Source organism: Lycorma delicatula, chromosome 1 (genome assembly GCF_047948215.1).
Source record: "Lycorma delicatula isolate Av1 chromosome 1, ASM4794821v1, whole genome shotgun sequence".
In the NCBI taxonomy this organism is placed as follows: Eukaryota; Metazoa; Arthropoda; class Insecta; order Hemiptera; family Fulgoridae; genus Lycorma; species Lycorma delicatula.
Window position 1 is genome coordinate 43,394,929 of NC_134455.1, and position 25,403 is coordinate 43,420,331.

The 25,403-nt window shown below is 30.8% G+C and overlaps 1 protein-coding gene across 2 annotated transcripts in view; it reads right to left on the reverse strand.

The window, feature by feature from the left end:
* The window catches only part of LOC142317712 (uncharacterized), a 66,235-nt gene extending 42,206 nt beyond the window's left edge, over positions 1-24,029 (reverse strand). Inside the window, exons 1-4 of one of the 2 annotated variants that reach the window (XM_075354262.1) lie at positions 23,865-24,029; positions 18,654-18,774; positions 15,003-15,184; positions 8,598-8,735 (exon numbers count right to left, since the gene is read on the reverse strand). In XM_075354262.1, coding sequence (XP_075210377.1) covers positions 8,598-8,735; positions 15,003-15,013 — 149 coding nt within the window. In that variant the 5' untranslated portion in view covers positions 15,014-15,184; positions 18,654-18,774; positions 23,865-24,029. Of the gene's footprint in view, positions 1-6,325; positions 7,055-8,597; positions 8,736-15,002; positions 15,185-18,653; positions 18,775-23,864 lie in introns of those variants that run through there. The other variant, XM_075354269.1, reaches the window with a different exon arrangement.
* Between the last annotated feature and the right edge of the window lie 1,374 nt (positions 24,030-25,403).

The following is a 25,403-nucleotide window of genomic DNA, read 5'->3' on the forward strand; positions in this document are numbered from 1 at the left end:
TTTGATGTATGAGAAAGCCCTAAAAATTGTAAAAAGAACTCAGTTTCGATAAATTTAAAGCATCAGGGAGTTCGATAGATAAATTCTGAATTAGACATAAAATTTCATTTAAAAATGTTTGTGGTGAAGCTGGGGCTGTAGATGAGAATTTGGGGTCTGATTGGAAGGAAAAGTTAAATGAAATAAGCGTGAGTTATAATGAAAGAAACATTTTTAATTGTGATGAGACTGGTCCTTTTTTTCCGGCTTTGCCCAGTAAAACAATGTGTTTGAAAGAGGATAAATGTACCGGAAGAAAAAATCAAAAGAAAGACCGACTGTTATGTTGACTGTGAATTTGAAAAGCATTAATAATCGATAAATCTGTAAAGCCACGATGTTTTACGGGCATAAACATAAACTCGTAAGAAATTGAATGGTATTCAAATAAAAAATATTGGATGACTAGGGTCATAATGATGGACTGGTTGTTAAGTTTTGTTCATAGAATGGGAAGGCAAAATAGGAAAGTCATACTATTCTTGGACAATGCAAAATCGGACCCTAATGTTAGCTTAGAAAATGCAGAATAATATTTCTTCCCCCGCATACTACTGCAGTATGTCAACCACTAGATCAGGGGATCATTCAGAACTTTAAAATTTCGTACAAAAAAAGGTGTTATGTACTTGTTGTCAACAATGTATGAAGCTATCAATGCTGATGAGCTTTCTAAAAGCATTAGTGTGTTGGATGCAGTTTTATGGATTCATCTGGTGATAAAGTAGGATAATACTGTGACAGTGAGAAATTTTTTTGTAAAAACCAGTGTTAAATCTCCACAAACTTCAATTTCGTCAATGAAAATCTTAGTGAACCAAATGAAAATTCTGTAAAACAGAGTGAATAATAAGAACTTATTGAACAGTTTGGAAACAGCAAAGAGTACCCAAATATTGACGATATTCTCAACACAGAGGACATATCAACTGATATCTATGATGTTGTTGCTGCCTCAGAGTTGACTACTTCCAAAATAAGCAACAACGACTCTCTGACAATGATGAACCCAGATTTACCATCACGAGTAAGGAATTGATAGAAGTTAGAAAATAAAAACAAATATTTCTTACACCAGAAGTGCAGTCACTTATTGAAAAAAAAAACTAGGACTTAGTCCAAACTAAAATATGAGGTGTGGCTATTAAATAACAAGACTAATTCTACTACAGAAGAACTGCGCATGTACCAAATTCATATGAGCAACAGCTGTATAGAGTGAAGCCTTCTCTTTCGATTACTGCCACTCCAGTTTCTGCAGACATATTAGTCTGGTCATGGCCTTCATTTGGATAACATCTATTTTTTTGTTTTGCTGCGAAAAAATAATAAGTGTTTTATTAAAGCAAAGAAGTGTCGTGAAATTTCATATGAAACTTGGAAAAACCACTACTGAAACTTATCTTTTATTAAAAAAAGGTAAATGGCAGTGAATGTTTATCATGTACATGAGGTTTTGAGTGATTTAAGCATTTTCAAGATAGCCGAGAAGACATTGAAGATAATGTTCACCAAGGTTGCCCTTCCACATCAAAAACAGATAAAAATATTGAAAAAACCCATAATCTGATCTGCTCTGACCATCGATTAACTATTCTTGCCTTTATTCAAAGTCCTTGCTCAAATCCGTGAAAAAATAAGAAAGACCTGGACTGTGAAAGAACAAATTATGGGTTCTTCATCGGGACAATGCACAGACTCACACTGCATTGTCTGTCAAGACATTTCTAGCAAAATATAACATCCCACTGTGTGTGTATATATGTATGTATGTGTGCGTGTGTGGGTGTGTGTGTGTGTGTGTGTGTGTGTGTGTGTGTGTGTGTGTCATGACAAAAAGAGAAACTGATTGCTAGTCATCCTTTCAACAGAAAAAATTATTTTTTTATCAAAAAATGTGATTACTAGCCCTAAAAAATTTACTTCTTGGCTAGAACACACAGTAGCCAGACTGCATTAATTAACTGTATTTGAATTTTAAAATTAGATAAATTGGGTATATATTAAGTCAACAGAATCACTTTAATAACTTCTTAATAAACTGTAGGACATTTAGCCATTAATTAACCATAAAATAAGAAACTTTAAAGTTCCATTAGATTGATATAAAGATGGTGGACACTTCATTTAAAAAACTAAATTATAGAAAATATTTTTGTCATGTATACAATTTAGTCAGGCATTCTTTTAAGTGGTCCTTATCACATTAACTTGATGTAAATAAAGGCGTTATTCAAACAATTTTGTTTAGCATAAAATAATCAACATCTTTGAATTTGATATCTTTTCAGTTACTTTTCATAAAAATAGCTTTCACAGCCGGACAAATAAAAGATTTTCCATCAAGAGTTAGGAATCCACACACATATTTCTCACAATCAGATTGTAATGTATAATTCTAATGACAGACATCCAGTGTTAAACTACTTTTTTATAATTTAATATTCTTAAAGTGGCACCTAATTAACTGTGAATAGTTATCTAATAGCAATTCTAAACACTAAATTGCCCTGTAAAACATATGCAAAAGGCAGGGCAGTTATAAGTTACACAAATGAAACACTTCGTGTGCAGAAGCACTTTCAATTTGATTCTGAAGTTAATCTTACTTATGATTGACATTTGGAAAGTTCTCACAGAAACATAAGATTTTTCATAAATTTATCACTTTTTATTCTTCAATATAGAGAAAAACATACATCCAAAAATTCTTTCAATCTAGAGTATGGATTATTCTTGTATTGAATCTTGCAATTCAATACATTTAAATCAATGATTTTCTAACTTATTAATAACCTCAGAATAATGCAATTTGTCCAACTCTGCAAAATAAACAGTTTCAGCTTTGATCTCATCATCTAAAAAGAACCTTCATCCCATGAGCCAATTCTTCATGTTTGGGAATATGAAGTAATCGACGGGAGCCTTAACATGATGAAGCTCTTCTAAGAAAAGGTCATGGAGCTTTGCAGCAACAAACTACCAAGACATGTATTCAGACGCATTATCATGGTGAAAAAGCACTTTCTTTTTGGCCAGATATGAACATTTAGCCTGAATAGCACCCTTCAATTGGTCCAGTAATCAATTATAATACTTCCTGGTGATGGTCCTGCCTTTTTCCAGGTAGTACCATTCTTGTAATGTAAGCATCGCACCACAAGAATCCTAAAAAACCAAAGCAATAATATTTCCAGCAGATACAGAACCATTTTTGCTTTCTTTTGGCACTTTCACCTGCTCCTATCTGCTGTTTGGTTTTTAGTGTATAGTGATAAGAAACATTGAAGAAATTCAACAAATCCTGTTTAAATAAGTCTTCACCCTTGATAAGCTTTTAGTTACATGGGTTTTTGGTTGATTTTTAATAAATGCAGCACCTACTGAGCAAAAAGCTTTTTCATACCCAAAACATAGAGTAAAATGTAATGAACACCCCCACAGAAATGTTTGCAATGTTAACAAGCTTGCATATCTTCAGTTGGCAATCATTTAATATTACATTGATCACAGTAGTTTTTGGATAACCCAAGCGTTCATCATCTTGAATCAATGTACAACCCCACTTAAATTCAGCAGCCCACTTTTTTATCATCGAAAATAAAGGGGAAGAACTCTTTAGTGGAGACTAAACAATTTTTTATGTCAGGGTTAAACCTTTTAAATCAAAGTACTTCATAACAGCTCAAACATCATTTTATCCATTTTTAGCCTGAATACTATAATTATTATTTATCAGTATTATTCTCACAACCATGAGAGTAACATACAGTGCAAGGGTCCAAGGAGTGGAGCCCTCTGGGTAGGGGAATAGTGACACCGGTCCCCCAGGAAAATTTGGAATGGCAAGCTCTGCGGCCATGGGATAGGCCCCTTGGCCCCTGGAGACCTCAAGTAGCTCCTGAATTGGCTCCAGGATTCACCTGGGCTGACCTGAGCCCCAAGGGTCCAGGTTCTGGCTAGACAGGCCAGCTAGAATGCATGTGTATATATATTAAATCAACATAAATATATAAATCAATCATATATAAATCAAGTTTTATATATATATAAGGGACTTAATAAACCTCCATTAAATCTTCTGCCTGCAATCTCAAATGTTTCAATCATGCAGGGGTCTGTAATAAATGGAATGCCCTGATTTTGCATCTAGAAAACTTAAATCTGTTACAAAGTAAGTACGTTTAAAAAAAATTTGTTGTAAAGAACAAAATATTTAAAATAAACATATTTATAAAAATATATAGGTCGTTTTCTAAGTACTTGTTTATAAAGTTGATCGCTTCAAATTAAATATGGAGGAAACAAATTCTTTGATGAGATAAACTTTTTTGCTAACTAAAAATAAATGTACTATAGGACTTACATACTGCTATCATGGACATTCTTGAATTACAGATAATAGTATAAAACAAAAACTAATCAATTGATAGATTGTAACTTTGGCTATAATTGTTATATTTTATCTTCAAAAAACTTATAGCAATAAAAAAAAATTACATTTTTTTTCATATAACTACTTACACTCAGATAATAAAATTTAAATAAGTATCTGCACAAACATCTGAATATATAACTGTACCAGAAAACCATTATAACCCTTTACCATCCTAGATAGTACTAATTATTTAACTGGCTCATAGACTAATAATACAATTTTACCTAATTACATAAAATCTAACAATTAAGTATAAAAGATAATTGTAAAATAAACTGCAGACTTTGAATGTATAGATAAATAAGTTATCTGCCCCTTGTTTTTGCTCATTGTTTCTATGTCTACTTAACCTAGAGTTCATGTCTAACCTTCTCTGAAATAATATAGTGTAACTTCAAAGTGATCTTTCACATATTTGTCTTTATGGGTAAATAAATATGAATATATGTTTTCATATATGATAAAAACTACAACAGGCTTCACATATAATCGAAGCTACAACTGTAAATCACAGGAAGTAATGATTAGGAGAAACAAAAAAATTACATACCAACAATCAAAGCTATGCTTAATAAATTACATTAGATTTTAAGCAATTCTGGAGCTAATGAAAAAAGGGAGACAATATGAATGATTCTTTCATATTGTTTATTTATTGCTTTGTTATTTTATAATTTTTACTCTATTTACTTAACTTAGTAAACATAAGAATTGTCAATGATATTTTAAAAGAAAAATATCATACGTGTAGGAAATTTATTAAAGGATTAATTTATTTTATACCCTCAGCAATTTATCAATTTGAAGAATACTTAGACAAGATACTGCTTAAAGCTTATAAAATTAAAAACTATACAATAAGCAATCTTACTAAGTTTTTGTGTTTGTCATCAATCACCTGACTGGTTTCACGTACTTCTTCATTCCTCTCCATTTTAAGCATATCTCCTATTTTTTATACACCCATTACATCCTAAAAACTCAATAACTTATTTTAAAAACTTTAATCTCAATCTTCCTTTATCATTTTATCTTTTATGCATCCTTCTAGAACCTTATTTTCTGGCCCAGAAATTCTCAAAACACAGCCAACCAACCTCATCCATTTTTACAAGATTATTCCAGAAATAATTCTCTTCACAATATGTCTTAAAACCTCTTCAATCCTTATTCTATCAATCCATCTAATCAACATTTACATTTCAATGGCTTCACATTTCTTTGTTTTCCTGGCTTCCCTTCTGTCCATGCATTACTGCTGTTGTGAAAATTTCTAAACTAATAAATAATTTTTACTATATTCATTAATATTTACTATGAATATGTATGATTTAGAAATTAAAAAATTTCTAAACCTATACATGATACCAGATCATTATTTCTTTATAAAAGCTCTCTTGGCATGTGTAAGGGTGCTGCTTTTGGCATTTTCTTTATTTTGTACACCACTTGTAACAGCAGTCTAGATTCTGCAATGTACATTGTTCCCTACCTTAATATTTAACGCTTCATTATCCTTCTTTATGTCATATTTCATTAGCTTTGTTTTATCTGAGTTACTTTCAAATTGAATCTCTTCCCTACCAATCAAGTGATTGATTATTTTTAACTCTATACTAATTTCACACAAAATAACAATATCTTTGAAAAATGTTTTTATTTTTTTGTTCCTGGAGATGTACTCTGCTCTCAACTTTTTCCTAATAATTAGTCTACTGCTATATCCAATTAACAGACATATAAAAATATTCATATTTCATTAACCTACAAATATATATTAAAACAGAAATACACAAATATTTTATACATATTAAAAAGTAAAGGAGGCATTCTACATTCTTCACTCACCTTACTTAAGTGCAGCTTTCCTTTCCTCAATTCCTACTCTTATAACTTTACAATTCTTGTAAAAATTATAAATAATTTTTCTTTTATCCCTTCTTTTCTTTTGGACAATATAAATAATGCTTTTATTGAAATTGAAACCACATCTAAAGTCTCTTTTCTATATGACAGTGTATAATCTATTCAGTTCTCCTTCAGATAGCATATAATTCAGAAAGTATATCACCAATTCCTATAGGTTATTATTTTTAAAGACATTCAACGCTCTGTAAAATGCATACTGTAATACAGTCTCCTCTAAATCATCACTTCTTTTTTCTCCCCAAGTAAGTTTAGATGCCTTTCTCAAGCTAGATATATGTTAACTGTAATTACATTCTTCACTGCAGACCTTGTCCTCCACCCATCTCTCTTTGTAATTTCGCACTTTCTATTAATTTCAGTTCTTATATGAAACATATTTTGCTGCTATCAACTGCTACATTTTGATATCAGTCTGTCTAATATCGTCCTGTACCTTCTAACCTCATCCATATCTATCCAATGTGTATCAATCTTTAAAACTACTCCATTTTATTATTTTTATCAACTGCTGTTGATAAACTCACTTCATAATAATTATTAAAAAAAATCATGTCACAAAAAGAGTGATAATCGATGAAACACAGGAAAGAAACTGAATTCACATTCCTGGTACCAGAATCTGAATTCTTTTCCTTTTTTTAGTTTTCTTCAATCCTTTATCAGAGCATAATTTACAGTAACATCTATTACTTTCTTTTTGTGGAATGTAAACTGCAAAATAACAAGCAGTCCATACTACTGTTGACGGAAGGAGGCCTTGGTCATGATTCAGTCTGGAACCAGAGCCATTGTAAAATCAACTAAAAACATTATTCTGTTGGTTATCTCTTTAAGTACTGCATAGCTACTGAAAACATATCAATGAAAAATAATCTTTTCCATCATTTTATAGTCTTTTTCTGAAAAGAATAATAACTACAGAGTTGGTCAGCTACATCAGTACCATTCTTGTTACAATGTTATAATTATTGTTAATATATTATTGTTAATAGTAGCCACAAACTACATATTAAACTAAAATTTATTACATTTAGTAAACCACCTTTATCTCTTAACTAATGCTGGGTCAACAAGAAATAGATCTAATAGATTCATTTGCAAGCAAGATATTAAAATATCATCTCACCCTTTTTTGAAATTTTTGATTTTGAAAATTTATGAAACACCTCTTTTATTCGTCATGATATATTTTTACCTACAGATATCATGATATTCTTCATATATTTATTCTGTGCAACTACACAGAATGCTTCCCTTCCCACAGAAAATTCAATACAGAATAATTTTTTTGGGAAACACAAAAATAATCAGATGCAAAAAATAACCTAGAGAGTAGTACCTTTGCAATTTAAAACCCCAACATAAATATCACAATTAAGCACAAAACCAGTGGAAGCAATACACACAGTAGTCATATTTTTTTTTTTTCTTATATAAACCCCAAACCCTATCCTGCATCTAAATGGGCACTTAAAATCACTGAAAGTAAGATATGTATATGGGTGTAAATTTCTTGGTATTGTTTTATAAAAAAAATTCAAAGAAAAACCAAATGTTGTGAATAGGGTCATGTGCTTATTTGATTTTATTTATATATGTTGAATTATTATTTACATATAAAGAAACCCTCTGAACTGATTTTTCTACAAAACCAAATACACATATTTAGGCTCCAGTAATAAATCATTTTGGCAAGTTCATTACACACATGTGCAGTATAACAGAAAAAACACGTATATTTAATTTTATGTATTTTAATTTAGTTTTACAGTAACCTATCATTGCCAAAACGCCTTTTTAAAGAAGCAATGCAAGAAGCTGTGCACAATTTGTGTTCATCTATACTTTTTTTATTGTGTCACTTCACAGAAAACTGAGAAAGTCAAGTACAGAGTAGGTTTAATTTCTGTTAGATAAACAACTGCTTGAACTAAAGTAAAAATACCTAAAATAGTACTTCAGTTCCATACAATCCCATTTTTTTTAAATAGGGAAGTTTAAGTAGTTTACACTGACAAAAGCTTCCTGCAGCAGTATCAAAACATATTGATGCGGTATTTTTCTAAATTTAGAATTTTGAATAGACTTTAGATTTTAAAGTCACTTTAAAATCTTATCCAAGACTTACCAAGTTCTTTTTTTTAAATAAGAACTTATACCCTCACCACAATTTAACAACTTCACAGCTTACCTACAACAATGGTCCAAGATAACTGAAGAAGCCTTCTGTGACATCATCTGTTCTAATAAAAACTGTAGTAAATTTAGATAATGCTTCTCATTCATAATATCAGGATGTGCATTAAGAAGTTCAGTTAATATAGCCAACCTGGAACATTAAAAGGAAACAAAAATAATAATAAAAAGTGCTCAGTATTCAAAAGATGATTTTGTGACTTTATGACTATCATGATAGAAGAAATTTCCTGAATGTTAATAAATTAAATAGTAAGAAAATACAATTTAAAATCTTGTCAGTTTAAAATACAATTTATAATTCTTTTTTATCATAAAAAGATCCTATACACTCTCCACAAGGATTTTAGAATCACTAAACTTCCATGAAAAATTTTTGTTCCAGTTCCTGTATTATTAACAAAAGTGGGTGCTAACAAAAATATATACAACAGAATTACTACTGTTTTTTCCCCTACATTTCATTAACTCCTTGAGTTAAACAAAAAGGAAAAAGTTGAAAAGTGATTTTTGGCACAATTACTATATTATACCTTCCCTTGTTATAACATCTAATACTATCAAAAACTTAAAATCCATTTCTACATAAATGTATTGTAATGCATTTTTAGAGTTAACTGAATAATTTATTAACTATTTTTTAAGTTTGCCTAAAATTATTTTAAACATTTTTTATTAGTTCAAAAAACTCTCAGTGGTTGTCCCATTACCAAATTCTTAAGTACAGTAGCCATTAATATACATATAAATTGCTTTATCTTTTTTCTTCTTTTTTTTCTAAACATTTTAAAAAATTTTATTTTATTTCAGTTTTTTCAGTTTAAAAATTTTTAAACTGAAATAAAAGTAACTTTTCAGTAAAAAAAAATTTTTTCATGCATTTTTAAAATCAGACAAAAGTTTAAAATAAATAGTAGTCAAAAAATTCTTAAGAATTGACTAAAATCCTAAGATCATAATAATATGCACATTTTCTCTATTTTCCTGTTTCTATACTTCCCTGATTCCCTGTTTCCTATTTCCCAATAAGTCCCCTTTCCCTTTCTCCTCTTTCCCCTTTCCCTTTTTCCTCGCGCATAAATTAGTCCAATAGTTTTTTAGTCTACAGCACACATACAAACACTGCCTTATATATATATATATATATATATAGAAGAAGAAAGTCTATTTGTATATTTCTTTGTTTCGTAAATATCTCAACACCAGCACCACCTAGAAGGTATAGTTTATGCAAACATTTTTCTTTTCAACTAATACGAGGGTTATTTTTTTCAAGGTCTGATTGGTCATGAAATAAAAACCTGCGCAAAAATCGGTTGAACCTTTGCGCATATGTGTTGCGCAGCGTCTCTAATATGGCCTTCAATCACGCCGCATCACTTCATTTAGTTCTGAACACGCAGCTAGCACGTAAACATGTCTACAACAATAGCATCTCCTGCCAAGCGTGAAGTGCGTGCGGTAATTCGATTACTTCAGGCTGAGGGGTGTAATGCAGCTGAAATTCATCGACGAATAAGTAATGTGTACGGTGAAACTTCAATGAGTGACAGCAAAGTACGATAATTGTGCAGGAACTTTAAAGCAGGACGTACAGATGTTCATGATGCAGGCCAGGGAAGGAAGCGAGTGTCAACCGATGATCTCATTGGGCAAGTGGATGAGGCAATTCGAGAAAATCGTCGGTTCACAATTTCTGTATTGAGTGATTAGTTTCCTGAAATTTCAAGGTCAGCTCTCTACACCATTGTGTGTGAAAGACTTCAGTACTGCAAACTGTGTGCGAGATGGGTTCCCAAGATGCTGTCCGACCATCACAAAACAATGAGAATGGAAGCCTCCCTAAAGTTTCTCCAGCACTACCACAATGAAGGAGAAGATTTTTTGAACAAAATTGTCACAGGGGACGAGACATGGGTCCATTTCGAAACTGAATAAACAAAAGAACAATCCAAACAGTGGATGCATTCTCATTCTCCCAGTAAACCAAAGAAGTTCAAGCGAACCTTCTCCAACAGAAATTGTATGGCTACTCTGTTCTGGGACCGGAATGGAGTTATGTTGGAATTCATGGAACATAGAACGACCATCACTGCAGCCTCATACTGCATGATTCTTCAACGTCTACGAAGGGCAATTCAGAATAAGCGGAGATTATTGTTGTCATCAGGCATTATCTTTCTCCATGACAATGCTCGGCCACACTCTGCAACTGTAACAAAGAAGCTCCTGCAGTGATTTCGTTGGGAAGTGTTTGATCTCTCACCATACAGCCCGGACTTGGCTCCATCCGATTTTCACCTCTTTCCTCACATGAAACGCTGGTTAGGAGGACAACATTTTGACACAGACATCGAGCTGCAGACCAGCGCAGAAACATGGCTGAAAACACAGGCGGCTCCGTTCTACAACGAAGGTATTGGAAAGTTGGTACCACGCTACGACAAATGTCTAAAACGGAATGGCGACTGTGTAGAAAAATAGCGCAACTATGTAAGTACTTGTTACAAATAAAAAATTTTTTATTTTCACTGTGGTTTTAATTTTGTGACCGATCAGACCTTGAAAAAAAAATAACCCTCATATATATTCTGAAAATGAACCAAATCAGACCATAAATGCAAATTTTTCCAATCACCTCAACACCAGCACAATCTAACAGGTCCATTTTTTCAGAGGTATTTTTTTCCATGTAAGTAATATATTCTGAATATGAACCAAATTGAACCATAAATACATTTTTTTTAAATATCTCAATCCCAATGCCACCTGGCGGGTCCATTTTTTGCAAAAAAATTTTTTTTTTCACGCAACTAATATGTATTCTGAATGAGCCAAATCAGACAATAAATAAATTTTTTGAAATATCTCAATCCTAGCAGATCCATTTTTTGCAAAAATATTTTCACATAACTAACATATATGCTGAATAAGAGCCACATCAGACCATAAATACAATCTTTCAAAATATCTGGACCCCCAGCAGCACCTAGCGGGTTCAAATTAATTCAGAAATCTTTGCAGGCATGTCCACAACAACTCACCAAAGTTTCATCACAATTGGATGAATGGCATAGGAATGCATATGGGACGAACAAACATTCATTTATATATATAGATACACGACGTGCTACCCAAAAGTTCAGGAATTTGAATTTTGCGCATGAACCATTGCTGGTACAACCTGCTGCCGCTAGATGTGGCTAACAATACTCTTTGTGAATCAGTGTTCCAACAGCTATGACAATGAGAGGCTGCATTGTTGGCTTTCGTGCGGTTGTGTAATGCTGTGTTTTACTGCTTTGGCAAAGATCTAAATGGCAGATTTTAAAGAGCAAAGAACCTGTATCAAATTTTCCTTCATGCTTAAAAAACTGGTGCAGAAACCCATCGCATGCTTGTGGAAGCATTTGGTGACAATGCTATGAGTAAAAGTAAAACTTTTTTGTGGTACAAACGATTTAAAGATGGACAAACGACAGTTGATGACGATAAGCGTTCACGAAGACCATCAACAAGCGCAACACCGGAAAACATCGTGAAAGTGCAAGAGGCTATTGTTGCAGATCGTAGACAAACAATCCATGATGTTTGTGCAATTGTACAAATGTCATATGGGTCTGTGCAACGCATCTTGTCGGACAATCTGAACATGTGATGCATTGCTACAAAATTCGTACCGAGACTGTTGAACAGCGACCAGAAACAAATCACGTAGCTGTCTGTAGTGAACTGAAAAATTCAGCAAGAGATGACCCTAACTTCATCTCCAACATCATAACCGGTGATGAGACATGGGTGTACGGGTATGACACTAAAACTATGGAAGTCCCCCAAGTTCACCTGAAACACCTGGTCGCCAAGTTCACCGCGGCCAAAAAAAGCACGCCAAGTTCACAGCAACATGAAGTCCATGATGATTGTTTTTTCAACATCAAAGACATTATCCATAAGGAATTTGTTCCTCTTGGTCATACTGTCAATGTATTGTAATTGTGAAGTTTTGAAGTGGTTACGTGAAAGCATTAGGCGCAGACATTCAGAACTGTGGGGTAACAAAGCTGGGTTTTGCACCATGACAACACATCGCTAGCTATTCGGAATTTCTTGGCTTCCAAAAAGACGGTAGTGATTCCCCACCCACCCTATTCGCCTGACCTTGCCCTGTGCGACATTTTTCTCTTTTCAAAAATAACATTTCAGTTGAAAGGTCATTGTTTTAACACAATTGAGGAGCTTCAGGAAGAAACATAGAACGTGCTTCGAACACTTACACCTGCAGACTTCCAGGGAAACATGGAATCATGGGAAAAACACTGGGATCACTGTATCAATGCCAACGGGCATTGAATATACTTTGAAGGAGACAGTGGAAATTATAAGTTATGGTAAGCTATTTTATTTTTATGGTAAAATTCCCCAAACTTTTGGCTAGCACCTAAGATTATTTTATTTAACGTAAATTTAATTCTATTATTTTTGCAATATTAGAACCATTCAGTTCGAACCCAGCTCAAAGAGTGATAAGAGACTCACAGTTCACAGTTCATTATTTCAATTCAATAAAGTTTGTGATTCCACCGGCAAATCACCACTATTACATACATATCTTTTTTTAAGGTGAAATATACATAAAAACCTTCTCAATTGAACCAAGAAACATGGGTAAAAATTTGCTTGCAATTGATCAAGTGGTTTTTTTGTTTATCCCAAACAAACAAAAAAACTCCTTTTCCTCTTTATATAATACTATAGATGATAATGAGTACGTAAATTAAAACTTTATGTGTACAAGTGATACGTATTAATTTACTCTCAAAATCCTGTAAATATATATCTAACATAATAGCTGATAGTGGAAATCCCACACAGGTTAAGATTTTTTATTTGTATAATATTTGTTATTAATTCAAAATAGTTTTGTTGACATATATTTCTTATAATAGTGACGATACCATTAATAAATTTTGCATCTTCTTGGGTTACTTTTTAAATTATTTTTTATTATTTTTATAGTATGGTCTATAGGTATACTAGGATACATGTTAGTTATATCATAACTAACCATTTAGTTTCATTATGAATGAAACAAACCATTCTAGTTTCTTTATTTAAATTTAAGTTGTTTAATTTATTTATTAACTTGTAATCATTTTTTTACATTAAATGCATTAGGTAAATTTATTTTATTCCTAAGAATTTTATCTATTATTTTGGATATGATATAACAGAGGGAAGGTTTAAAATTGATTAAAGGTCACAATGGGATGTCGCACAACCCATAGGAAAGACAAATAGATCCTTTCAAACAAAATTCCTTGAACGTTATACAAATTACAAAAGTAATAAATTAGGTTTATCTAATATGCCAAACCATTTAGTAAAGAATTAAACATTCTATTTCTGATATTACACAAATTTAGAAATATTAGAAATTTAATAAAGATGACAAAAGAGTAAATATATTAAAAAATATTACATACGTAAATAAAAACAAAAATTTCAATTTGATAAACCATTAGGGGAGTGTTTGAGGAAGACAGTATTATAAAAACAGCAACCAATAGCAACACTCGCATAATAAATTAGTACACAATTTTCACTATAATATTGCACTAATGTAACAAACAATAGATCTTGTGCTTGGTTTATTTCAGTATTTTTAATTTTTAACATTTTTAGTGTCTTTTTAATATGCAGTTTAATTATTCAGTTTATTATTCAATCGTGACTGAAGATACAAAATTCCACTAAAGTACTTTCATGATAAAATTGAGATAAAATACGTAGTATCTTGATAATCTCTACTAGGTGGTTTATGTTAATAAAATTTAATATATATATATATATATATATATACACACACATGATCAAAGCACCTCAAGATCAAGTTTGACCTGATTAGTACATTAAGACAATGAAAGATGTAAAATGCAACAGAAACCTTTTCTTTTAAATGTCAAAATAATCAATCATCACTGACCTCATTTTATTTACAATTTTAATTTTAACTGACAAAATTATCTCCTTATATTTTCTAAACAAGATTTGGACTGATGCAAATCATTTAGACAAAATTAAGTAGTGGGGGACTTGTTAAATAAAGGCTCTATTGGGACCATATACCATTCATGCTCTACTTTGTACTGAAAATTTACTGTAAAAACAAAATTAAATAAATCCAGTAAATTAATCAATCTCTGTAGAATAAAAAGATCTACAACTTGAAAAAACTGTTTTGAACAAAAAACGTATGAGATTTTGTTCATTACTTCCCATAATAATGTAAATTAAAAATTTTTCAACAGAATTATTCAGATTAAATATTTTTCAAGAAAATTCAACTTACTTTATTCACTTAAAATTTAAAAGTATGATTAAAATCAAAATCTCATTTTACCATGGCCACATAACCAGTGGTTCCTTGCCATTAGATAATTCAACCAGTTGTTCTAAGAGTGCTTGAAAACTTGCTTAAATACGTCATCTCTTAGCATTAGGAGCTGACAACAGTACTGAATCATTCATTGCTGGGACTGTGACATCAAACACTCCTGGACATATATTAAAATTTGTATAAACCTTTAAAAAAGAAATTAATAGATTAATATGGCTACCAGTTTAAAAATCTTTTTAGTTTTACATGATACACAATGTACACACACTTATAACCCAATTTAAAAATTTAACATTTTATATAAAAGCTACTATCTTGTAGAATAAATTATAGTAATAAATTAAAAAAACTTCCATGAAAATTAATAAATCTGTACTAACTGACCTACCCCACTAAGTATCTTCTTTTGTCTTTATAAATTAATAATAAAGTAATTTTATTATGATGAATGTTTTCACTCTAACTTAAAAGATCTTAGAAATTCAACTATAGCATAATAAACCAAATTAAAACAACCACATGAAGTATGCACAGCAGGTAAAAACTTGCCGCAAACAAATTATTTTTTTAGCCATCAAGCTTTTGATACACTTGTCTAATTTTATTCACTTTTTGCTACTTTTATCTTATCCATTCATAATCAAACATAGTCTGTTTGAATTTTATACTCTAATGAATTTCTCAAATTAAAATCTTTCCATTCTATTTTCTCTCAATCAACCAAGTTTTCAATTAGTACATCTTTCAAAACCTACTATTCATTTTGATTTCACATATTGCTGTTGAAAAACTTTTAAAAAAATACTTCCATATAAATATTATTGTGTAGTGGCTCGATTAGGATATTGAGAGACTGACAATTGAAAATGTTTATATAATTTCAATTCATTAATGTAAGAACATAAATAAACAAGACAAATCAATAATAATAATTATAATGATGACAATAGTAATAATAATAATAATAATAAACAACTCACAATAATAATCAGAATAATAACAATAATGACAACAGTTAAAACAATAATAATAAACGTCAGTAATAAACAGATAATAATCAAGGTAATCACATCCACAACATTAATAATAATAATCAGTGATTACATACAAAACAAAATTTAATCGTCAGGATTTATTTACAGGTAGTTAAATATTGAAAACTGACACTAGATAGGGAATCATGGAATCATGGGAATCATAGATAGGGAATCATCAAACCAGTCAAATAACTGAAGACAAAAAAAAATATTGAAAACCAGAATTCAGTCCCACTGACAAAGGACATTAGCATGACTGCTAATCTTAACATTTTTAACCACAGTCTTGTATTAACAACAATAGTACAACAGTTACGACAAATATAAAGTTCTTTAACTACCCTAACAAATTATGAATGAAATTTAGTAGATTATCTCTTTTACTTACAGTCTAACAATAACTTACCAAATTTAAAAAATCACATAAAAAATACCTGAAATTGATAAATTTGTAATTAATATCAATCTTAATTTTTTTCACATAAAAGATGTCATTTTCCATCCTCATACTATATTTTGGGTTTGTAACGTGATAAAACTTAGCTCACTTATTTATATAAAAAAGAGAATTGAACTGATAACTGTCCAAAGAGAATTGAACTGATAACTTAAAATTATACTACTCATTCATCACTGAAAGGGTTACGGAACCTTGAAAATGGTTAAAATCTATGTTTCGCTTTATTTTTAAAAATTTAAGGAATTTTTACTCAGTTATCTAAAAACAGCTTCATTTCATCATATTTTTTTATTAAAAAAGACAAACTCAAAATAATTAAATACAGAAAGATTAACAAAATAAACTGATTTACCAATTTAATCATTCCTTTCACCACATTCATTTTCATTTGGGAGGTAAACCTTTCTTCAAAAAACTATTTTGTTTTAATGCGTGGAATTTCTTTTAGGATGATCATCAGTAGTTTGCGAACTCAGCATTATTTTATTTGAAAATATTTAGAAAATCTAATTTGTCATACAACTAAAATAAAATGATACATTATTTAAAATTTGTTAATGATTTCATTAAAATATTACTGTTAATCAGGATATTATTAATTCTAAGAATCCTCTACATAAAATAAAAGACAGTCTGACTGCCTATTAAGACACTCCTCCTGAACGGTTTTTCTGTTAAATGAAATTCACAGGTTGACAGGCTGACCATGTTAACCTGTGAGTTTAGCCTCAGCCCAACACAAAGTCTACCAGCGTTTCAAAATCATAAGTCACAACTTTCCTCGAAGAAAATTTCATGAATTTTTTTCTTAAGTATAATTTTAATAAAATCGATAAGGAAATTTAATTTCTATAAAAATGTGAACTACTTTTCTCAGATACAGTTTCTTATATTTTTCTTCAGTTATTGTTGCTTATATGACAGAAGGCTTCCCACTGCCATTCTTGACTTTCCATTCTTTCTACTGGCACATACTGCATGGTAGATTAATAGGCATAAATCCTTTATTACTTGGTTCTTCATTACATAATTTCAAGATGTGTGCCATGGTCATGTGGTATATATGTCAGAAGTTCAGGTCACTGACTCTTGAGCAATAGTAATAATTTTTTTTTTTACAAACTACTATACCAAATACTCTGAACTAGGTAGGATTCAAAGGTTCAAAGACTCAGGTTCTTCGGACTCTATTCAGTTTGACTGTTATTGATCCATTTCATTGAAAATAAAATAAAATAATACTTGTTTATAATGTATGCTTATCATTACATTTTCATTTTTTTAAATCAATCATAATTTAATATTTATACCAATTTTATAACACTTAATTTATAACAATTTTTAGTTTTCATATCATAATATTAATATGATTTTTGATTTTAGGCAAATTAATGCTTTTTGTCTTTAATATTTTGCTCTTTTAACCACTTGCAAATTAAAATTTATTTAAACTATACGAATCATTACTTTTTATCAAAATGACAAGTTACATCTGCACAAGATAGATTAGAGAATGCAATTAATAGGGTAAAATCAGAAATTAAAACTAAGGCACTGAAAAGCTCTCTTCCATATCAATAACAATAAATGGAGAAAAACAAAAAACTGTTACTGAAAAAAGTTGTCTATAATCTGGTGAAAAATATCTTTCTTCTCTACACATCGGTGGTCATAGCAGTGCTAAAAGGGGAACTCACCTTAAGATTAAAGAGTGTAATTTTTTATTATGAATTACTCTAAGTAATGCTGAAAGGAAAGTTCACCATTCCAACCTAGAGGATCTCAGGAAGATAGCCCAAACTAATCTTCTTAATGCAAGAAGGAAGATTTGTAAGAAAGTTATAATAGATATCAGCCTCTACTACTATTAGAATGTAATAATGGAACACATCCATTATTACATTCAGGTCATTACTATGTACATGTATTACTAATGTACATGTTACGGTACTAGTGCTCTGCTCTACCAAGTCTTATAACTCTTCATTCAAATTTTTTTTCAAGAAAAATATGATCAGATGCTTTTTGAACAGACCCCAAGCATATAAATTAACAATGAAAGAAGTAAATTTTTTCAATTTATTAATTCTTTCAAAATACAATATTTACGATTATAAAATTAATGGTAACTTGTGGCATTACTGAGTAGTCTTTTACCTTTTTTTAACTTTAAGAGCAAGATGAGATTGTCCGCAGCCATGATTCACAATTAAATCTAACAATTCTACAATATTGTCTTTTGAACAGTCTTCTGGAGGATCTTTGTAAAACCCAACTGCTAAATCAAACAAATATGAAAGAAAAGTAATTAGTATCAGTAAGTTAAGATTAACAAGAAATTTTACAATAATACATGAAAATTAATACTTACTAACATTAAATTTCTTCTAAAGTTAATCTAGAAAAAAACAGCTTTACTCCTATATATAGAACAATAATTTATTAAATTATTTTTTTTTAAATTAAAATATAAAAGAAAATTAATCAATCAATACAAAGATTAAAAACATTTAAAAAAATGTTTGTCTACAGTAAATTCATATTTAGAGTACATTATTATCATGAGAAAATATTTTAAAAGAAGCATCCATACTTTCTTTTCAGTTTTTCTTCTAGCACAGTTCAATATGAGTGGTGGCTGAAATGTAATGTTCAGTCGCTCATAACAAACAATGAAAAAGATAGTCAAATGTAACAAATATTACATAAAAATACATTTAAATTGCTACAAAAACTTAATTTATTTTTCCATGTATTCACACTTACACATTTCTCCCGACGGTTCCATATTTCTCATTCCGCTAATGAAGAATGTTGGCAGTTCTTCCTTAATCCACAACCTCATTGCCCCTTTCAGTTCATCATCCATGGTGAAATGAATACCCTTAATATTCCTCTTCAACTGAAGAAATTGGTGAAAATTTCAGGACAACAAATCTGGTAGGATGGAAGGTATGGAATAAGTTCAAATATCAACTTTACAAGAACATCAGCAGTTGCACGTGATCTGCATGGCCAAGCATTATTGTTGCAGAATTATTGAATCCATGGATATGAACATGACACATGTATCCAAATGGGTTTTATTTAACACCTCTATATATATATATATACATATGTGTATATATATATCACAAAGAATTTACAGTCAATTCAACTTCCAGGTAGTCAGTCACATACAAGTGTTTGGAATTGCAGAACACTGTCTAGAGAATTATTTTGTAGAAGGTTGTTTTTATTGTGGCGAACCATAGCCGCAGTATTCCATGCTTTGTCATTTTTCTTCTGGAACATAATGATGCACCCAAGTTTTGTCTCTTGTCAGAATACTGAAAAGGAAGTCATCCTTTGTCACAATCCTTCATCACAATAACGTTTTAGAGACTGTTGATAAAATTCCTTTCGTTGATGTCTGATCTTTTTTTCATGAGGTTGCATGGGATCCATCGCAAACAAATTGTACAGCAGCCCAGTTGTACAATAATGTGTCCTCCTCATACAAACCGGATAGTGATGTGTTCTTTGAATCTCAATCACAAAAACTACACGATTCATTCTCAATATTCGCTTTATCACTGCAAGGTTCATGTTCATCCTTAATATTCGTTTTACCAACTTTTGATGTGAAAAATTATGCTGCCCGCTACTCATAATATTTCAATCAACAATTTCATCATCATAAGCTTTTAGATAACAATAATGTCACTAGCATTTACTTTTTCAGTGTTAAAAATTCAATAACTGTTTGCTGTTGTAAATGAGTTGACATAGCAGGTATATTCAACTCCATAACAAATGGCAATCAAGAAAAAATGACAGGAAATGGGCCAACTAATTTTGGAATGTTAGTAGTAGAGGAATAAAATACAAGATGGCAGAGCCTGTCGCTTTGTATGACATTATGTTCTCCTACTATGTGCCAGTGTGCATTACATTTCAGCCACCTCTTGTATTAATAAATTAACTATCCTTATCCACAAAAAAAACTTGTTTTGTGACCCAAATATTAATCACAAACTAATTAATATATTTGATGGCAAACTTCTTTTTAACTAAATGTCATGAGTCATCTAAGATACTCAACAGGTTTCACATCTGTAACTGAAGATCCACAGAGTCCTCGGACAATCACTAAGCAACTTTATAAGTCATTATTCAACACTCCACCAGCAACAGATAAATTATTAGTTTTTCATACGTGGAAATAGAACACCAACAACACTAAGAACACACTCAGTTTAGTAAACTGAACTATCTCTCTAAAATAATCCTTATCAAAATACAGTTTGTTTTTTTTTGTAATAACTAGTCTGTCAATTTTTTGCCAATGTTTATATGTGATAACTAAATTCTCCCACTGTTTTCAAGGGAAAACACTTTTACATTTAAAGTGACATATATGATTTTTCATTTATTAAATTTGAATAAATAAACATACAACGTATTTCTTAATGCATAACTTCAGTAAAACATTAAATTAGCATTTTAGTTTCTAAATAAAGCCATTTTTATACCCAAATAATATTTTTAAAGTAAGCATAAATGGGAATGATCACTGGAGGCCACTTCATTTAATTCAATTTCATTTGATTCAAAATATGAATCAATTCCTGCGCCAAAACAATATATGAGTACCATACATATCCTAAACATATCATTCACACACAGAATCTCAAAATACTTAAATTGGGTGGGCTGGGCTGTGTCGGGGTGTACAGCTGTTGGTTTAAAATAAAATGTACAGACCTTAGATAAAGTTCCTCCAAGGTACAGACCGACCAACTTTACTGTAGAGTTAAATGGGAGAGCCACCATCTTATTTTTTGACTGAAACTGAGAGTCTCCAATGGAAAATTTTAGTTCCTTCTTTTGGCCAACTCTACAGATAAACTGGTCGGTCTGCATGTCAGCGAGTCACTTTTAGTATATTGGATTGAAATAAAAATGAGACACTAACTGCATACTAAATTTAATTTTAACATAAAACAGACACTAAATGGTACATGATATTTATTTTAACTAATATTCTATGACAATTCTGTTCAACATTGTTCTGTGATATGAGAAATAAGAGACATAAGGCATAATATCAATATCAATATGCCTGGTGAACATACAATCGATAGTGATGTTGCCCATTGTTGTTGGTTCTGGGGGCACGTAGAGTCTGAATTCATTCTTTATGAATTCAACAGGGGAGCTGTTGTGTTGTAGATAATTTCTGAAATTGCAACGATCAGAGTCTCCAAGTGTGGTCAAGAGCGATTGATAAAGACATAGCTTAATATCTTTGTGATATAACACTTTGTGATATATATATATAGCACCGAGGATAAACAGATCTTTGACTTTCACATCCACCAGGCATATATCGCCAACGTTATGTTTTCTCAAGACAGATTTGCTGCACAGACTAATGGCATCGATGATAATTTCTTTGCAGCTTGTGAAGTTTTGTAGGTTTCTATAGATTGCAGAACCTCTGACTGCAAAAACTCGTACCATAGAAGGTTTGGTCAACGTAGACAGATACAAAATTAGTTGACGTATACAAAATTCAAGCACCAATCAAGGATTTTATCAGCATCTATCAACTTGCTACAGGTACTACATAAACAAAATACCGCTACATTTTCGCCGGGGAATTTAGTCTGTAGAGAATGTCACAAGCTTTCACCTGCATTAAATCTCTGTCAAAACAAAGTCGATCACAAACACTGCAAGATAGACCAAACTGATTGCTTTCAAATACTGTTTTGAAGTGTTTGTCCACTATACGCCAATAGTCCTGCATTGCATCAATTCGACTGATGTTGATATCCATCAACACGGGAAAGTCTTCAAGAGATGTATGGAAGAGATGTATTATCTTCACTAATTATTTCCATTAGTTCGGGTACAGCAGTGGTAGAGGTGCTCATGCCATCAGCATCGTTCATTGAGCGCGCTGTGCTAGCTTTGCAAGCTACCGAAACAGTCTCACTCACTCACTCGGCACCGGACATTGGAGTACACATCCATAACCACCACTAAGTTATGGATCACTGTATGTGATCCATAACCTTCCATTTCCAATGATATGCATAATTTATATTTCTGGCTGGCTCTTGCATGGGCTGAGGCTGACATATTGAATTTTTATCATTTTTTACATGTTTACTTTAATTTTTTACACACAAATATTCTCCAAAATACACCTATTACTTAAATCAATCTATCTTAACAAACTCTAAACATAAACACATGAATCACCACGCTATCATATCTAAGTCATGAGCTACACTGAATTGAATTGAGCGAGTGCCAGTTTTGGCCAATCTGCGCTGTGCCCCTTCCCCACCAACCAGCTACCAGTGATGTAAGCTCAAAGTCATATCAATGAGCTGACCATGTAAGTTATTAAGGCAAAACGATATAGACCTTTTCGTAAAGCTGCAAATTTCTGTTCTGATATCCATATGTTTAGATATGATTTTAAAGACGTTTCACGTCACTAAGTTGAAAATATTTCAGTATGTAGTGTTTTGGAATCATAACATTAATAATCCAATCTGAGTAGAATGATTTCATTCAATACTGGAATCTTACAAAAACCAAAGCGCTGTAACTTAGGTCAAAATATCAGCACTGGAATCTGCTAGCAAACAATATGAAAGTCTCGATTACATAGCACAAATCAGCCTGCTAACTGTTTGTCAATGAATATTTATTTCTAAGATAATACCACATTTTAGTAATGTTGAGTACAGTTTCATGCATACTCATCCTGTTGACAATTACTAATATCCAATAATCACGGCAGTCAATTTCTCACTTTAGTTCAAATAAAAGATTCTATAAATAAATTTAAAAAAATTTCATGTATTAATTTCATGAAAGATTGTTCTGTTCAACTAAAATTGCAAACAAATCTTCTCAAATCTGTTCATTAAAAAAATATGATTTTTTATAAAAAAAAACCTTTTTTAAGAAAACATTTATAAACTTAACTAGTTTTATAAACTTAAAAAAAACCTCTTTAAAAACCCAGTTTCTTGGATTCAAAACTTATTCAGGTGATTCTGAAAATTTATAACACCTTTAAAAATACACATTATAATTATTTTATTTAATAATTGTAATGATGAATGAATTTACACCCTGTTTATAACAAAATCTCATGGTGTGAAACATAAATTAATGAAATAATCATGTTATGTGGGTATCTTATATTTAATAACTGAACAGACATTAACCATTCACTTAATAGAGTTTACATCAGGTTCAATAGTTTAATATTTTGAGATTATAGTTTCACATTACAAACTGAAAACCTGATTATTGTTAAATGGTCAGTCTTAAGCTAAACAACACCTAACTTCCACTTACCAATCCAGTGTTGCAAAGATATGTCTTTCCAATAAAGCGGAATTGGAAGAACATATTGAAGAAGAAGTCTAATATAACCTTCTCCGAATATCCTTCTGTAGATACTTCTTTCCAATATTTCAAGGGAACATGACAACAGATTATTGCATGATAACAATAGGATGCTGCCTGTAAATAAATAAGTAAAACAAAAAACTCAAATTAATGAGGACCATTATTTAACATAAATTTTATAAACTCATTTCAAAACTTTTCATTTATCTTTAAGACCATCCTTAGGTGCTCCTGTTTTAATAAATGTGAGCTAGTGTTACTGATGGAAACTGAAGGCATTTTAAAATAACTTTCAATAAAAATTGATAACATAATTTAGTTTTGTGGCATGTTACAAAACTGTAAATTTCATACTAACACATCTTGGACACGAACATAATAAATGTTAAATTGAGAAAAATTTTTAAAACAAAGGTTCTATATAGCAAAGAGACTTAAATGTTATTATTGGATTAACAAAGCCAAGTTCAGAATTTTAAAGATTGATTTTTTTAATGATAAATCCTTAGTAGAACTTCGACAAGGGATTTATCATCATTACTCTTCAACATATACAATGAGACTGTTGTTTAAATGTATCAGTAGAAAATCGTTAATAGCAAAATAAAAAATAAATAGAAATAATACATTTTTTCAGATGGTCATATCTTTATTTCTGAAAATTCAGAAAACATTTTACTTAAGTTTAAAAAAAAAGCTGTTCTTTCATAGTAGAACACGACAAACAAACTGTAGTACCAAGGATTTACTAAATAGTAAGACCAGCACTTGTGCACTTTAGGTGATACCGCAGTGGCTTACATATTAGCCTGAAATAAATTGCAAACTTTTGAGTTATTTGTAATATTACCCGATATAACCATTATATTACCATTTTTATAATCATCTATATTTATTTATTTTATAAATATAATTTAACCAAATTTAACCTACGCTCGCTAACCTTGCCTAATTACCACAGTAATGTTTTAAGTATTTAAATAATAAATTCGGTAATTATTGCAATTATTTATTATTATTTAAATAATCAAAGCATTACTGCTAATTGGTCAAGATTAACGAGCGAAGCGAGTATAGGTTAAGTTTGGTTAATTTATATATCTATAATTATAAGAAGAAAACGTTTGGGTTATTCTTTAAATAATCAAGTCTTATTACTGTGTTACTTAGTCGAGGTTGGAAGAGAATTTTTTTTCAAACTGTACCGCCTACAATGCACAAGTGCCGTAAAATCAACTATTTTAATTTAAAGTATAATAATAATGGCTCTGTAAATGATACAACAGGAATTTAAAAGCACAAACTTAAAATACCAGAAACAATTAACCATGCAAAATTTCTGAAAATCGTTTGTTAAAAGGGTAAAATTACAGATCATAATTTCTTTATTACTGTCTTAATTGCGTAACAAATTTAAGTACTGTGCTGTAAAATACAGTAATAGTTACAAACATGTTCCTTTACCAAATAAAAATTAATATCCTT